General features: G+C 42.6%; 1 protein-coding gene across 1 annotated transcript in view; it reads right to left on the bottom strand.

Moving 5' to 3' along the window:
- Nucleotides 1-15,658, bottom strand: part of LOC105467143 (protein phosphatase 2 catalytic subunit alpha) — a 29,050-nt gene extending 13,392 nt beyond the window's left edge. The window contains exon 1 of the mRNA XM_011716583.3: nucleotides 15,346-15,658. Coding sequence (XP_011714885.1) covers nucleotides 15,346-15,447 — 102 coding nt within the window. The 5' untranslated portion in view covers nucleotides 15,448-15,658. The remainder of the gene's footprint in view (nucleotides 1-15,345) is intronic.
- Between the last annotated feature and the right edge of the window lie 1,351 nt (nucleotides 15,659-17,009).

The following is a 17,009-nucleotide window of genomic DNA, read 5'->3' as shown; positions in this document are numbered from 1 at the left end:
AACAACATATTGAGACCCCTCTACAGAAAATAAAAAAATTAGCCACTGAAGTTTTAGGTACCTAGAAGGCTGAGCTGGGAGAATCGCCTGAGCCCAGGAGTTCAAGGATGCAGTGAGCCGTGATCATACCACCACACTCCAGCCTGGTAGACAGCCATTTCAAAAAAAAAAAAAAAATTAAAAATAAAATAAAGATAAGCTGTGCTATCACAAGGACTTAGGCCTTGTAAATCCTGAAAGCACCTAATGCTTTATGGATCACCTCCAGAGCCTCCAGATCTTTAGCAACCATCATTTTCAAAGGTGGTTACACAATCTCAACTGTCTAATTTAATACTCAAAGTAAATGGTAGAACCAGACTTTTAAATAACTTAATTTTGACATTTGAGGTTTTTTATTTTTAATAACCAACTTTTTACTGTGGCATTTTGACTTAAAAGTCTCATGTCACCTGAATTAAGAACTGAAGGACAAGCAAAAGCAAATCACACATACCAAACCTTTTGCTTCCCCTAAAACATTTTTCCAGGATCTCAAATTTCTTAGGTAATATGGTCAACATCTGGGAAAAAAATTAAGATAAAGTTTTTAAAAGAATGTAATTAGGGCTGCGCACAGTGGCTCACACCTATAATCCCAGCACTTTGGGAGGCCAAGGCAGGTGGATCACTTGAGGTCAGGAGCTCGAGACCAGCCTGACCAACATAGTGAAACCCCGGCTCTACTAAAAAGCCAGGAATGGTGGCACACACTTGTAATCCTAGCTACTCAGGAGGCTAAGGGCAGAGGCATCACTTGAACCCAATGACCCAAGATCATGCCATTGTACTATAGCCTGGGTGACAGAGCGAGACTCCATCTCAAAAAAAAAAAAAAGAATATAATTAGTACCATACTGGTTTTCATTTATCAGAACCCTTCTGAAATTCAGTCAAAGGGTATAGACTGAAATGAATGAATTTCAAGCAAACAAAAATTTGGTATAAACTTCCAAGAACAAGGTTAAAACTGGAATGAGGCTATTCTCTTAATAACACCTTATCAAAGTAACTGTGGGAAGTTAAACATTTCACACTGTCCTAGAATCCAAAAAATTTGCAGATTCACTTGAAGGAAAGCAATCTTTAAGGATACTTTTTAAAACCTTTTTTTTTTTTTTTTTGAGACAAGGTCTCAAAAGCACTATCATGGCTCACTGCAGCCTTGATCTCCCACCCAAGCTCAAGTAATCCTCCCACCTGTCTCCGGAGTAGCTGGGACTGCAGGCATGCACTACTGAGGACACTATCTTATTACCAGTATCCTCTCGGCATTCTGGTTTGGATTCAGAAATCCCACAACCTTATTTCCAATCCACTATTAATCAGCTATAAGATAAATGACCCACAGACTCAACATTCTTGAATACAGGCCATCATAACCACTGTAGTAACATGAAATTACAAACAAAGCAGGCTTAAACTAGACTTCATAAATCATCCATGCTGTTTTTCATGGAAGACAACGATTTTGTTTTTGGTTTTGAGACAGAGTTTCGCTCTTGTTGCCTGGGCTGGAGTGCAATGATGCAATCTCGGTTCACTGGAACCTCCGCCTCCTAGGTTCTCCTGCCTCAGCTTCCTGAGTAGCTGGGATTACAGGTGCATGCCACCACGTCCAGCTAATTTTTTTTTTTTTTTTTTTTTAGTAGAGACAGGATTTCACCATCTTGCCCAGGCTGGTCTTGAACTCTGGACCTGAGGTGACCCACCCACCCTGGCCTCCCAAAGGCTGGGATTATAGCCACTGCGCCCAGCGGAAGACAATTTTTAAAAGTACATGAACCAAAAACAGATTCACTAACCACTTATCATTTTTGGCTGAGCACAGTGGCTCACGTCTGTAATCCTAGCACTTTGGGAGGCCAAGGCGGATGAATCACTTGAGGTCAGGAGTTTCGAAACCAGCCTGGCCAACATGGTGAAACCCCATCTGTACTAAAACTACAAAAAACTTAGCCAGGCGTGGTGGCGGGCACCTGTAATCCCAGCTACTCAGGAGGCTGAGGTAGGAGAATCATCACTTGAACCTGGGAGGCGAGGTTGCAGTGAGCAGAGACCACGCCACTGCACTCAAGCCTGGGTGACAGAGCGAGACTCCGAGACTCCGTCTCAAAAATAGTAACAGTAATTTCCTTAAGAGCACACAATAGCCGGGCGCGGTGGCTCAAGCCTGTAATCCCAGCACTTTGGGAGGCCGAGGCGGGCGGATCACAAGGTCAGGAGATCGAGACCACAGTGAAACCCCGTCTCTACTAAAAATACAAAAAATTAGCTGGGCGCGATGGCGGGCGCCTGTAGTCCCAGCTACTCAGGAGGCTGAGGCAGGAGAATGGCGGGAACCCGGGAGGCGGAGCTTGCAGTGAGCCGAGATCGCACCACTGCACTCCAGCCTGGGCAACAGCGTGAGACTCCGTCTCAAAAAAAAAAAAAAAAAAAAAAAGAGCACACAATAACTACAGGCATGCCTCATTTTACTGTGCTTCACTTTACTGCACTTTGCATATGTTGCATTTTTTAATAAATCAAAGCTTTGTGGCAACCCTGTGTGGAGCAAGTCTATCAGCACCATTTTCCCACCATCATGTGCTCACTTCTTGTCTCTCTGTCACATCTTGGTACTTCTAAAATTATTTCAAACCTTTTCATTACTATTATATGTTATGGTGATATGTGATCAGTGATCTTTGATGTTACTATTGTTAATTGTTTTGGGGCACTACAAACCGTGCCCATAAGATAATGAAATTAATAAATGTCGTATATATTCTTACTGCTGCTGACCGGCCATTCTGTCTCTTCCTCTCCTTGGGGCTCCCTATCCCCTGAGATACAATATTGAAATTAGGCCAATTAATAACCCTACAATGGCCTTCAAATGTTCAAGTGAAAGGAAGACTTGCATATCTCTCACTTTAAATGAAAAGTTAGAAATTATTAAACTTAGGAGAGGGCATATGGAAACTCAAGACAGGCCTAAAGGTAGGCTTCTTGCACCAAACTGCCAAGGTATAAATGCAAAGGAAAAGTTCTTTAAGGAAATTAGAAATGCTACTTCAGTGAACACACAAATAGTAAGCCAAACAGTCTCATTGCTGATATAGACAAAGTTTTAGCGGTTTGGATAGATCAAATCAGCCACAACATTCGCTTAAAAGCCAAAGCCTGGCCGGGCGCAGTGGCTCACGCCTGTAATCCCAGCACTTTGGGAGGCTGAGGCGGGTGGATCATGAGGTCAGGAGATCGAGACCATCCTGGCTAACATGGTGAAACCCCGTCTCTACTAAAAATGCAAAAAATTAGCTGGGCGTGGCGGCAGGCGCCTGTAGTCCCAGCTACTCGGGAGGCTGAGGCAGGAGAATGGCGTGAACCCGGGAGACGGAGCTTGCAGTGAGCCGAGATCGCGCCACTGCACTTCAGCCTGGGCACAAAAACCCCAAAGCCTAATTCAGAGGTAGGTCCTAATTCTTCAATTCTATGAAAGCTAATAGAGGTGAGGAAGCTACAGAAGTTAAGCTTAAAGCTAGCAGACTGGCTCAACAGATTTAAGAACCCATTTCCATTAACATAAAAGTGCAAGATGAGGCATCAAGTACTGATACAGAAACTACAAGTTTCCCAGGCGATCCACCTAAGTGATGAAGGTGGCTGCACTAAACAACAGGTTTTCAATGTAGACAAAATAGTCCTCTAGTGGAAGAAGATGCCACCTAGGATTTTACTAGCTAGAGAAGTCAATGCCTGCCCTCAAACCTTCAACGGACAGGCTGATTCTTGTTAAAGACTAATGTAGCTGGTGACTTTCAGTTGAAGCCAATGCTCGTTCACCATTCTGAAAACCATTTTTAAGTGGTAAGCCATTCTTCAGCACTTAAGAATTATGCTAAATCTACTATGCCTGTGCTCCAAAAACGGAACAACAAAGCCTGGATGACAGCACATCTGCTTACAGCATGGTATACTGAATATTTTAAGTGTATTGTTGAGACCCATTGCTCAGGGGAAAAAAAAAAAAAGATTCCTTTCAAAATATTACTGCTCAGCCTGGGCAACATACCAAAACCCCATCTCCACAAAACAATTAAAATATTAGCTGGGCATACTGGTACACATCTGTAGTGCCAGCTACTTGGAAGGCTGTGGCAGGAGGATTGCTTGAGCTCAGGAGTTCAAGATCAGCCTGGGCAACGTGGCAAGACCCTGTCTCTACAAAAAATAAAAATTAGCTAGGGATGGTAGTGAACTCTGTGGTCCCAGCTGTTAGAAAGGCTGAGGCAGAAGAATCGCTTGAGCCCAGGAGTTCAAGGTTCCCATGAGCTATGATGATGTTATCTTAAAATAAGTAAATAAAAGCACAAAATGATTACAACCATGTTACAATTCTTTGCATTAAAAAAAAGCTGAATGAAAAGCCCAGACACAGTGGCTTATGTCTTTGGGAGCCAACGCAGGTGGATGACTTGAGGTCAAGAGTTTGGGACCAGCCTGGCCAACACGGTAAAACCCCATCTCTACTAAAAATACAAAAATCAGCCAGGTAAGATGGCACAGGCCTGTAATCTCAGCTACTTGGGAGGCTGCAGCATGAGAATTGCTGGAACCCAGGAGGTAGAGGTTGCAGTGAGCTGAGATCATGCCACTGAACTCCAGCCTAGGCAACACAGTAAGACTCTCTCTCAAAACAAACAAAAAAATGCTAAAAAAAAAAAAAAAAAAAAAAAAAAAAAAAAACCATTAAAATGTTAAGATTTCAATGAAAGCTTTAAGATATACAACTATCTTATTCTTACCAACCAGAACTCTTTTCATTTCTATTACCTTTCAGTTTCTACCCACAGAAACCTCTTATTTATAACTGATCAGCATCTCATTGTGTCCTAAAGTTTCATACTCACTAACTCAAGTTTCTACATTATAGTGATTTTTTTAAAACTACATAATGCCCTTCTAAATAGACTTATACATGTACAGTATTATTGCTCATTTGAATTATTTCCTTTCAAAAAGCTTTAATAGTGGGATTATGGGGCAAAAGCGCATTAACTTTTTTTTTGTTTCATATGTACTATAAAACTCAATTATGCCAATTTGTTATACAGTAAATAAATGAAAGAATATACTCATTCTCAGTTATTTTGGATATAAAAGGTGATCTCACTAATTTAATTGGCATTTTTCATTTCTGAGTACAAACTTTTTATTCCATGTTTATTTACCATCAGTTATTTCTCCTCTTATACAAGTTGTCCGTGTATATTTTTGAACATCTAATCATTAAGAGCTAGATGATGTTCTTAAGTATGTGTATAAACTATTTCAAACTGTTATTTTAAGTAACTTTTTGGCATTTTCTCTTATTTTTTAAATACATAGCCAGAAATTTTCTATGCCCATTTTCGCTTTGTAATTTTTCTCCTACAAGTGTTAGGAAAAGTTATCACATCTCCCCATTTTCTAAGAGCTTTTCATTTTAAAATCTATACTTAAATCCTAGGATTACACGACAACTACTCAAGCTTCTTTTTATATCAGCATCTTAAACCTGCATCGTTAACATTATGACATTAACTTTAAATTATTCTGGGCATGGTAGCCCTCGCCTGCGGTCCCAGCTACTCAGGAGCCTGAGGCAGGAAAATCACTTGAACCCAGGAGATGGAGGTTGCAGTGAGCCAAGATCATGCCGCTGCACTCCAGCCTGGGTGACAGAGCAAAACTCCAAAATAATAAAATAAATAATTAAAATTAAAATAAAATTTAAAAATAAAAATTAAAAATTAAAATTAAAAAGTAAAAATTTTTTTGTAGAGACAAGGTCTCACACTACGTTGCCTAGGCTGGTCTGGAACTCCCGGGCTCAAGATATCCTCCTGCCTTGGCCTCCCAAGGTGGTGGGATTATAGGTGTAAGTCACTAGGCCTAGCCTCTAATTCTTTAAAAGCTGGTCACCAATGTTTAATGTATACAGTAACTCCTAAACAGACTCTCACTCCCTTCACCATTGAAAACAGGTAACATTTCTTGAACAAATGCTATCTCAGAGAAAAGATGAGACTGAGATAATAACCCTTATTCTTCACGTCTTAGGACTTGGGTACTCCAATAAAATCATATTATGCCATTCAACAGCAAGGCCATTTGAGAGCAGCAAGTGGCTCTGATGGACAACAGAGTACTCTTGCCACTATATTCCAGGGAAAACACTCAAGCACTGTTTTTAAGATAATTTCATCAGATGTCCAGCAAAATGTTTTCTCAGTCTCAAAAACAGTTAATCACATAGCAGTACCAATTCTGGCACTCAAGTATACCAAGAAATAACTTGCTTCAAAATACTAGTTCCAGTATTTGGGGTTAATATTCACTTTTGTTGTTAGTTACATGAAAGGAATCATGATATAACTAATATTCTAAAGGTATGATATATTAAAAGTGGTTTCGGCTGGGCACAGTGGCTCATGCCTGTAATCCCAACACTTTGGGAGGCCAAGGTGGGTGGATCGCTTGAGGTCAGGCGTTTAGACCAGCCTGGCCAACACGGAGAAACCCCCTGCTCCCCACTAAAAATACAAAAATTAGCTGGGCATGGTGGTGCATGCCTATAATGCCAACTACTCAGGAGGCGGAAGCCGGAGAATCGCTTGAACCCAGGAAGCGGAGGTTGCAGTGGGCTGAGATTGTACATTCCAGCCTGGGCGACAGTGGGAGACTGTCTCAAAAAAAAAAAAAAAGGTGGTTTCCTTCAAAAGAAGGTAGTCAAACACAGAAGAACCCCAAGATCTATACTGAGGAAAAAGCGTTCAGATTCATCACAGATCAATGATCTATACTTAACTAAAGAAACCTATTTTTTGTTTTGTAGAAACAGTAGTCTCACTACATTGCCCAAGCTGGTCTCAAACTCCTAGTTTCCAGTGAGCTTCCAGCCTCTGCCTCCCAAAGCACCGGGATTACAGGTATGAGCCACCATGCTTAGACAGAAATCAAGTTTTTGTATCATCAATTCTGCCCTTGATGGAAAATGTCAATGCTGGCCTAACGTGTCTTCTCTGTAGGATCAAACTCAAAATCAGACACAAATAACCTCTTTACAATCTTAGTACTACTAATAGTTCTATTTGACAAAGGAATCTCCATTTTTGAAAGTGATTTTACTACTAAAAGTCTGATTATTGGCCGGGCGAGATGGCTCATGCCTGTAATTCCAGCACTTTGGGAGGCCGAGGTGGGCGGATCACCTGAGGTCGGGAGTTCGAGACCAGCCTGACCAACACGGAGAAACCCCGTCTCTACTACTAATACAAAAATTAGCCGGGCATGATGGTGCATGCCTGTAATCCAGTTACCCGGGAAGCTGGGGCAGGAGAATCGCTTGAATCCGGGAGGTGGAGGTTGTGGTGAGCCAAGATTGTGCCATTGCACTCCAGCCTAGGCAACAAGAGCAAAACTCCTTCTCAAAAAAAAAAAAAAAGTCTGATTATTAATTCTAATGTTCATTGTAACTCTAGCTCAAGTAAATTTAACATTTCATATCCTTACCATATAGCTGGACAGTTCCACCAATATAAAGACATAGAAGAAAAACTGGAAAAAATGCAATTAATTTTTGAATTTTACTTTTCAGTTTAAGAACTGAAATCATTTGAAAACTCTTAAGAAGTAAAATTACTAAATTCACAGGCAAAAAAATTTTTTTCAATATTCCAAGAGAATTTCATTTTGTCTCATACTGTTTTTACATCAAGACGAACGGTTGATTTGATATGTCATTTTGATAACGGTGCAAAAAAATCCAAGGTTTGTGGTAAGTTAGTATATAGGGCTAGCAGTTTGAGGGGTGGGGTGATACATGATGTAGAACACATTACTAGCCCTGGAAGCAAATGAGTCTTGAGTTAATTTCCTTCAACTATCAAAACATTCTTCATACTAATCATGTGTTACTTAACCACAGGGATACATCAAATGATTTAGTTGTTGTGTGAACATCAGAGTGTTCTTACACAAATCTAGATAGTATAGACTACTACGAACCTAGGCTATTGGATAGCCTATTGCTCCCAGACTACAAACTTGTACAGCATTTACTGTACTGAATGCTGTAGGCAACTGTTAACATAATGTGAAGTATTTGTATAACTAAACATAAACAACATAAAGTGTTACACTATGACATTACAAGGTCACTAGATGATAGGAATTTTTCAGCTCCATTATAATTTTATAGGACCACCATCATATGCAGTCCACCACTGACCAATATGTCATGACTACTTGTCTTTCATTAATTACACTAAACAGATACTGCTAATATCTGATGAAACATTTCAATCTTCTTTGATTAAAATCAGTATGGTTGTACTTTAAAAGTTTAACCCTCCAGGTAATACTCTAGTAACTAGGATTTTCTGTTTGGCTCTAAGGCTTAGGACCTAAATAAAAGTAAAATGTTGGCAATGAGGGATAATTCTAAAATTGTAATGAAAGAAAAATATAAAATTTGTGAGTTTTCCTGTCTGTTTCTGCAATATAATCACCTTTGCCTCTGACCAAAAGGAAAGATCCTTAAAGCCCTATGTCTCATATGCACAACAGTCTAAACTCAATCTTTACCAACTAACCTACATATGTGAATGAATTAAACATTCCCAATCATTCCTGCATAGAAAAAATAAAAGTTTTAATCTACTTATACAACTGAGAAATGCTGCTATATATGTAGTTTCTTGGCTCACTGCAACCTCCGCCTCCCAGGTTCAAGCGATTCTCCTGCCTCAGCCTCCCGAGTAGCTGGGACTACAGGCGCCCACCACCATGACTGGCTAAAATTTTTGTATTTTTAGTAGAGACGGGGTTTCACCGTGTTAGCCAGGATGGGCTCCATCTCCTGACCTCGTGATCCACCTGCCACAGCCTCCCGAAGTGGCAGGATTACAGGCGTGAGCCACTGTGCCCCACCAGCGTAGATGGGTCTTTAAGGTTGATTTCATTACTAGAATTCTACCCCATCCTAAATCATTCCTTAAGCCTATTTTATTAAGTAAAGCCAGCCAAAAGAAATAGATAGTGGGCATTATTGCTCATTTACAGATGATGAGCGGCAGAAAAATAAGTTACTTGACCACCGCCGGCACAAGCATTCTAAAACATTCCCTATCTGGAATTAACTACAAAGTCAATCTTCTGACTAATCCAAAACTGTACTATTAATTAGAGCAAAACCAAACTAAGAAATGCTTATACACAAGAATAAGGTAGTGCTTTTTAGACAAAGTTCAGTAGAGACAGTAATGCATCAATGAAGGTTTATTAAATATTGGTTCCAAAAACAAATGTACACTGTCACACGATAGCATCACCGACACTCCATAACCCCTGTGAACTACACTTGGCATGCCTTTGGCCAGGTAAACACATGCTACTGCTTGTCTCCCATTCTACTCCTGGTCCCAATCTAGCACAAAGGTATGCAACCTTCTTCCAGCCCCAACACCAGCAGGGTAAAAATCCCCATCTGTAGTAGTAACTACGTGACTAAACTAAGGCAGAAGTGGCAACACAGGGTGCAAGAGGGACTGGCCAACTGGTCACGTTTAGTTTAAAAAATGCCCAGATTCAGATATACATATATCTGCGCCACTGCCTTGTTCATCCATTCTAAACCACAATCCACAACAGACCAATAAATAAACAGGCAATAATACTGCACTGTGAAGAAATTAAGCAGTTAGCTGGGTGCAGAGACTCATGCCTGTAATCCCAGCACTTTGGGAGGCTGAGGCGGGTGGATCACTTGAGGTAAGGAATTCAAGACCAGCAAGGCCAACATGGTAAAACCAGACTCTCTACTAAAAATACATAAATGAGCTGGGCGTGGTGGCACACACCTATAATCCCAACTATTTGGGAGGCTGAGGCAGGAGAACTGCTTGAACTTGGGAGGCAGAGGTTGCAGCGAGCCGAGATCACACCACTGCACTCCAGCCTGGGTGACCGTGAGACTATCTCAAAAAAAAAAGAACAAAAAAAACCACACACATACAAAAACAAAAATCTTCCTCCTTCATAGTTCTCATCCAATTCAGATCTGTTTGTGTATGAGTGGAGGTTGACAGCTTTTTCAGGCAAGGATGATAATGATATAAGATAAATGGGTCAAAGTAGAAAGAGTAAATAGTGTCTCCCTGTTGCATATAACTTTGCCTCTCTCCTCAGTAGCCTGATATGACCCCACCAAACCCAGTCACTTAGTTTTCCTAACTCACCCCTTCCAAACTAAGCAAAGGATATCTCACAGGTAACTCTGACAAACCTGACTCACCATGAGATAGGGAACATATTTGCTGCCATAAAACAGGGCCACACCAGACTGGTAATACAAATGTTATCCCACATACTCCTGAAGGGCCCTTCATTCTTTCTACAGTACACAAGCTTCAACTTAGCCTTACTGCCAATTTTGTGAAAACATACAATTCTGGCCCCAATGGAGAACATAGGGAGGGTTGGGGAACCTGTTTCTGAATAGCGGGAATGTTCACCTTTTCTGTTTCCTCATGAAGTCAACTCCAAACTAGATGCATTACAGCTTCCTGCCTAGGAGACCATGAAACAAATACACACATGCATGACATTTGACTGTGGAAGCTAAGAGGATGAAAAGAGGCTTTTGCATGTGTGTGTGTGTGTGGGGGGTCTCCCTCTGTCGCCCAGGCTGGAGTGCAGTGGCACCATCTTGGCTCACTGCAACCTCTGACTCCGGGTTCAAGCAATTCTCCTGCCTCAGCCTCCCGAGTAGCTGGGACTACAGTTGCGTGCCACCACGCCCGGCTAATTTTTTGTATTTTTAAGTAGAGATGGGGTTTCACCGTGTTAGCCAGGGTTGGTCTCTGTCTGACCTTGTGATCCACCTGCCTCGGCCTCCCAAAGTGCTGGGATTACAGGCATGTGAGCCACCTCGCCCGGCTGAAAAGAGGCATTTTTCAGCTGCAATGAACAATATAAAAAGTCAGTTATACTTTATTAGAATAGTTTAGAGCTCAGTCTCTGGATCATGATTTATACTGTGAATACAAGGGAAATTATCTAGGGTTTTCATCTCACCAATCTTATTTGAGGGGCAAATGTTGTCAGCTACATCCAAAACTGAATAATAATTACTCTTTCCAGGACAAAGTGGGACAACAGTACGTAACATGAACAGGAAACTTTCAAGCAATGAAAATAAAAATAATGTTTTGAATAATGTTTTGGCCGGGAGTGCTGGCTCAATCCTGTAATCCCAGCCCTTTGGGAGGCTGAGGCAGGTGGATCACTGAAGGTCAGGAGTTCGAGACTATCCTGGCCAACGTGGTGAAATCCCATCTCTACTAAAAATACAAAACAGCTGGGCACAGTGGCGGGTGCCTGTAATTCCAGCTACTAGGGAGGCTGAGGCAAGAGAACTGCTTGAACCTGGGAGGTGGAGGTTGCAGTGAGCCAAGATTGCACCACTGTACTCCAGACTGGGTGACAGAGTAAGATCTTGTCTCGGAAAAAAAAAAAAAGTTTCATTTTACCAAAGTGTTGACTTCCCAATTTAGCTTGGCCCCAATTCACCTACATCTTTCACTATTAACAGTACCTCTGAAAAGAGAAGGGGATCTGTGAAGCAATACGAGAACATCAGGCTTAGAATCCACAAGCCTTGGCAATCTCACTTTTAGCCCCTTTAGTCGAGTCACTTTACCTTTCTGAGTCTTTGGTTTGTATCTGAAACTGAGAACAATAACTATCTTATAAAAGTACGATAAAAATAATGTTCTGTAACAAGATTCCCTCACCTGTTTGTCCTCAACATTCAAATCACTTCTAGGTAAATGAGCCAAACAGCCTTTAAAATGAAATGTACACACATACACCAATATATTACCCACTTCATATAAGAATGTCATCTTGGTCAAATATTTTTCAGCTCATGTAATTAGAAGCAAGCAGTTTGTTATTTCCATACTCACGTAACAAATGTTAAAACTAACATTTTAATGACTAATGACTGCACTTTATTTATAGTGCTTGCAGAGCAATGGAAAACAGCATACCTAGGTAAAGAACTTCTTTGAAAAAAAAAAAAAAAAAAAGTCTGGCTATCAAACAACGTTCTCCACATGTTTGTTAAGCACAAAGCCAAGAATCATACCCACACTAAACCAAAGCTGAAGTCACATGATAAAAGTTTACTGTAGTCAATGCAAAAACAAGTTGATACTATTCAGTCCTTTCAATCTGTAGATTGAAACATACCAGGCCAGTCATACTGATATAATGCTGACTATAGAACTGAGCCTGAGACAAAACTGCACACCAAATTATTAAACTATCAACAAATTATGATCCTCAATATGACAAAATATACGATACACTACAACCTTGGCTTTTATATAAACCTTAATCACATCTTAAAATTCTTTTTAGCTAGTCAGTAATTTAAAAACCATGTTCACCCTTGTCTATAAATGCATACTTAGATTTTCTCAGTTTTGAACACATAACACTGTTAATTGTCGATGGGATAACAAAATAATGGCCTCAGGATTTTTTAATAACAATGACCTCTTATGGTATACAGCTTTACTATTTAAATATTTCCCCTTCAAATCAGGCATCTTTAGGTGGGTAGAAGGAAGGCTTTTACATTATCATTCCTTCTTATGATTGAAAAAATTATCAACTATTATCAAACAAGTATCTTTTTTCTCAAAAAAAAATACTATTATTATATACTAATGAAAAAAATTAGCCCTCAAATTTTCAAAATTACTCTTTAGAAGGCAATCACACCAAAGAGCACATACGTAGCTTTCACCCACAGATGCCATTGGCACACAAACATTAACAGTGAAAGACAGCTTTTGTTTTATTAGAAAGACTTGTACAAAAAATATCAGTTCATGGATTCCACATACTCAAAAAAACTGTCTTCAAATTAATTTAGTTTGGAAGTTTAATATCATCCTCAAAGTTGAAATACCAGTTATAAACAGTATGAAGGTTGTGTAATGACATCCACCAAAACGGATCCATTCCATGGAAACTTTTATATAAAACACCTACTCTCAAATATTATTTCCATCTTTTTTGGCACTCAGAACTAAAATTTGCGTAAGCAGAGCAAGCAATGGAGATTCACCTCACTACATCTTAGTTTTACGAAGATGTGGAAAGCAATATTAGATGCACTAGCTTCACTCACCCCACTTTAGCATCCAGTATGATATATCTTATCTTCTACAACAGTTTCCAGCACAAACCCTCTACTTCCATGCTCCATCTCCCACACCTTTTCATACCATGCTTTTCTTTCCAACTAGATTTATAACTCCTTGACAGTAAGCATACTTATTCTTCATTGCTTTTCATTTCCCTCAAAAGAGTATGCAATCTTGGATATTCAATAGGTGTTCAATACTAAACACACTAATTTAAAACGGAATTGACTCTATAATCTCAGAACACATTTTAATTTATAGACAGGAAAACAAGGACCAAGTTAAGTGGTTGTCCCAAAGTCTGTCCCAATTACTCAAGTAGGAGCGGAAGGATTCATGTCCAAATCTAACTCGCAGTCCAGTCTTTCAGTTACGTCATTACCTCCCTCCTTTCCATGTTTTCTTCAAAAGACTAGTCAACTGGCCAACTATTGACTTAAAAGTCATATAATGCACTGAGTTCCAAAAATCGGCATATGTATAGTACCTAGAAATTAAGACCTGGCAATATACATTCATTTTGAAAGGCCAATTTTAAACCTTCAAAATAAACACCAACCTCATTTGATGTGAGAGGGTAAAGAAACAGGAGATTTAATACATCGCTACCATTAAAAGCCATCTCCAACAAATGATGTACCACCTCATCCACTAGTAGTAGTTTTGTTCAGGCTTGGGAGAAATAAATCTAAATTTGACTTACTTAAATTCCAATTGTTCACAACATGGCTTCTAAAAAAGCCTGTCTTGAAAACATATACATCAAACTCATGAACCTAATTTTCACATCAAACCACAAACAGATCAGGGTAATAGTTTTCCATTGATTCTTTTCACGAATACAAAATGCTAATATGATACTCCACCATTCCGTACTAAAGCGACATGCTGCAAAGTTAATTTTGAAAAGGGAAGCTAAAATGTTCACAGCAGAGATCAGCATTTTGTGTACTTTAGAAAACTGAGTTACAAGAATTTAAAAATACAACACACAGCTAATAGCTAAATTAGCTACCTGTTTCCCCAATCCCTAGGGGAAAACAAAACGGAATTAGCTAATATAAAGTTTAGGGTTAAGTGGACTACAACATTCTATTTTCAGTGTGAGACATTATTTAAACACTAAGCACAATGTCTGGAATACAATCTCAGTCGACAGTTATTACTACTACTACCAGCAGTCACAAAATACTATGAAGTAACTTTTGCAACAAAGATACAAAATTTACCACTCTTCCATTTTATGTTGTTCATTTTAAAAATAAATGGCAAAATGCCAAGTGTGTTAAGCTTAGAGAAGGCTTTGAGTCAGCATATAAATCATAGATTCAAGTGACACTTGATTGCCAATCCAAAAGCTCCTTATGTAGTATGACTCACCAAATTCCCGATTTCTTCCAACTATGAAAAATAAGTTAAACTCCTATCTTATACCTACCACCATGACCTTCGCAGAAATTAGGTTAAGAGAATAATTTTTAAATTCTTAAAGACACCCCTTACCTTGGTTTCTGGAGAAGATCGCTTAGTGAGTTTAATACAAGCCACCAAGGGGTACTAAAGTTGTGTGACCTTTAGGTATGTTCTGGGATATGGTCTAACAAGACTGCCTGTGGGGATCCTCTGGGCAGCTTTGGACCTAACTAGGCCTGGGTACAAGCGGAAAGACTCTTACTCAGCCCACCGTAGAGGCCCAGGCTCCATTCCCAAGCCGCAGAATCCAAGCCAGCTCACCCTCAAAACCGTCCACGACGCTGACCCACAGGGTCTCCGCTCCCCCTGCCACCTCGTCTGGCGCCAAGGCCGGGAGACTCAAAAACCCAGGAGTCGGGTGAACGGCGCCATTTTAGGCGGCGGTGGCGGCGGCAACCAATCCCTGCGCGGGAGGCAGGGGGCGCCGGGTCGCTCGGAAGCCGCCGCCGGCCGGGATGGGCGCCGGTCTCGGAGGCTCGGGGGACCCGGGCCGGAGGCCTCCGCCATGTTGCACCCTCCTCACGGCCGCCTTTTCCTTGGCGGGCTTGGCCCCGCGGCAGCTGTCCGCAGCCGTAGTACAGCTCACCTTCTCGCAGAGGCTCTTGACCTGGGACTCGGACAGCTGCTTGCACTCGTTCAGCTGCTCGATCCACTGGTCCAGCTCCTTGGTGAACACCTTCTCGTCCATGATGCCACCCGCCCCAGCCGGCTGCCGCTCCGCGCTGCTCCCGTGCCGCCGCCCGCACACGGGCCACACGCACACGCCGCCGCCGGTTCCTCCTGTACTTCTGGCGGCTTTTGAGGCTGGCGCTGGCCCGCTGGCTCTCACCGCAGTACTCGGCCGTCGGCCGCTGCGCCTCCTCCTCCGCTCGCTGAGGCTCCAGAGCTCGGCTCTCTGTAATGGCGGCCGCCGGGCGTGGTGACGTCACGCCCGGCGTCAGGAGGCGGCGGGGAGCGGAGGGGAAGAGGGCCGGGGAGCAAGCTGCGCAACTGCAGAGCCCACCCCGGGCGGCCGCACGACCGGAGTTGGGGCGCAAACTGGGGGTCAAAGCGCAGGCGCGATGTAGCCGGTTGGTAACTGAGGCGCCTTGACTTTTTGGGCGTGGCTCCCGGAGGGCGGGGTGGTGGGGGAAGGGAAGGATGGAGCTGGAGCATGCGCAGTGCGCACAGCGGCGAACTGGACTAATCCCTGAGCGCTAAACCCTGAGAGGAGAGGACTTGGACCGCGCGCAGGCGCAGACCGGGTGGAAACCGGGGCTACTGACGGCCTGGAACGGGTTCCCATGGGAAGGCTGCTCTGGTGATGAACTCAGCTCCTCACCTGGGGCCTGGCAGCCCGATCACGGAAACGAGAATTGCGACCCCATGGCTCATCCGGGGTGCAGCGGCGCTGTAAACGTGTGGGTTTCCCTCATCTTTGGGGGCAGGAACGGGCAGCGAGTGGCCGCTTGGATTAACCACCTCCACCTCTGGGCGCGGCTGGCACCTTGTAATTAGGTCACTCGTAGGTGGAGGAGCGTGTACCTACCGGGGGAGTGCCGTGCAGTGCACCTGACTTCCCCGGCACATACCTGTCCCCGGACTTAGGTGTCTCGTCCGGCGCGATGGCAGGGGCGAGGTTTGGGCTTTTCTTTGAGCCTCGGACCGCGGCTCGCTTCCACGCGCCCAGCTCCTCGCCCGTGGTTGCTTTCCTCCAAGTTTGATTCCCCCCTGGGAATGAGAAACCCTCAACCGCTGCGCGCCCTGGCCTACTTTTAAGAGGGGAAGCCCAGAGAAGATGGATGCACCTGTCCTGACCGCGTCTCGGTGGCGTTAGAAGCAGCTGTGATCCGTGCTTAAAAGAGAGCTCGTATACCCTAGGATTGGACCTCTGTCTGGTTATGAATCGCTTTGGAGTTTGCAAAACGTTTTCACATTCCACTGTCCCTGCTTTTAGATAAATACCTGGTTCCATAGAACGCCAGCTATGTGCCAGAACCAGAGGGGTCATCCAGACGGACCAGGGACCCTGCCCTGGAGCTTGTATTCTCCCAACAGTACTGGCTGAAGATGGTTTAGGATAGGCAGAAGAAAGATCATAATGCCCCCAGGATTTGAGAGATATAGAAGCTTTCCAAAGAACATTTAACCATAAAGGGCAAGGCAAGAGCTGAACCTGATCGCCTATCTTCCAGGCGCCCCACCCTCAGTATCAGGCAACCCTTCCACACCGAAGTGCTCAGCGATGCTTGGGAGGAGAGTGCTCAACCT

The sequence above is a fragment of the Macaca nemestrina genome, chromosome 6, assembly GCF_043159975.1.
Source record: "Macaca nemestrina isolate mMacNem1 chromosome 6, mMacNem.hap1, whole genome shotgun sequence".
Lineage (NCBI taxonomy): Eukaryota > Metazoa > Chordata > Mammalia > Primates > Cercopithecidae > Macaca > Macaca nemestrina.
Note: the sequence above shows the minus strand (reverse complement) of the source record. Positions and strands in the feature narration are given on the sequence as shown.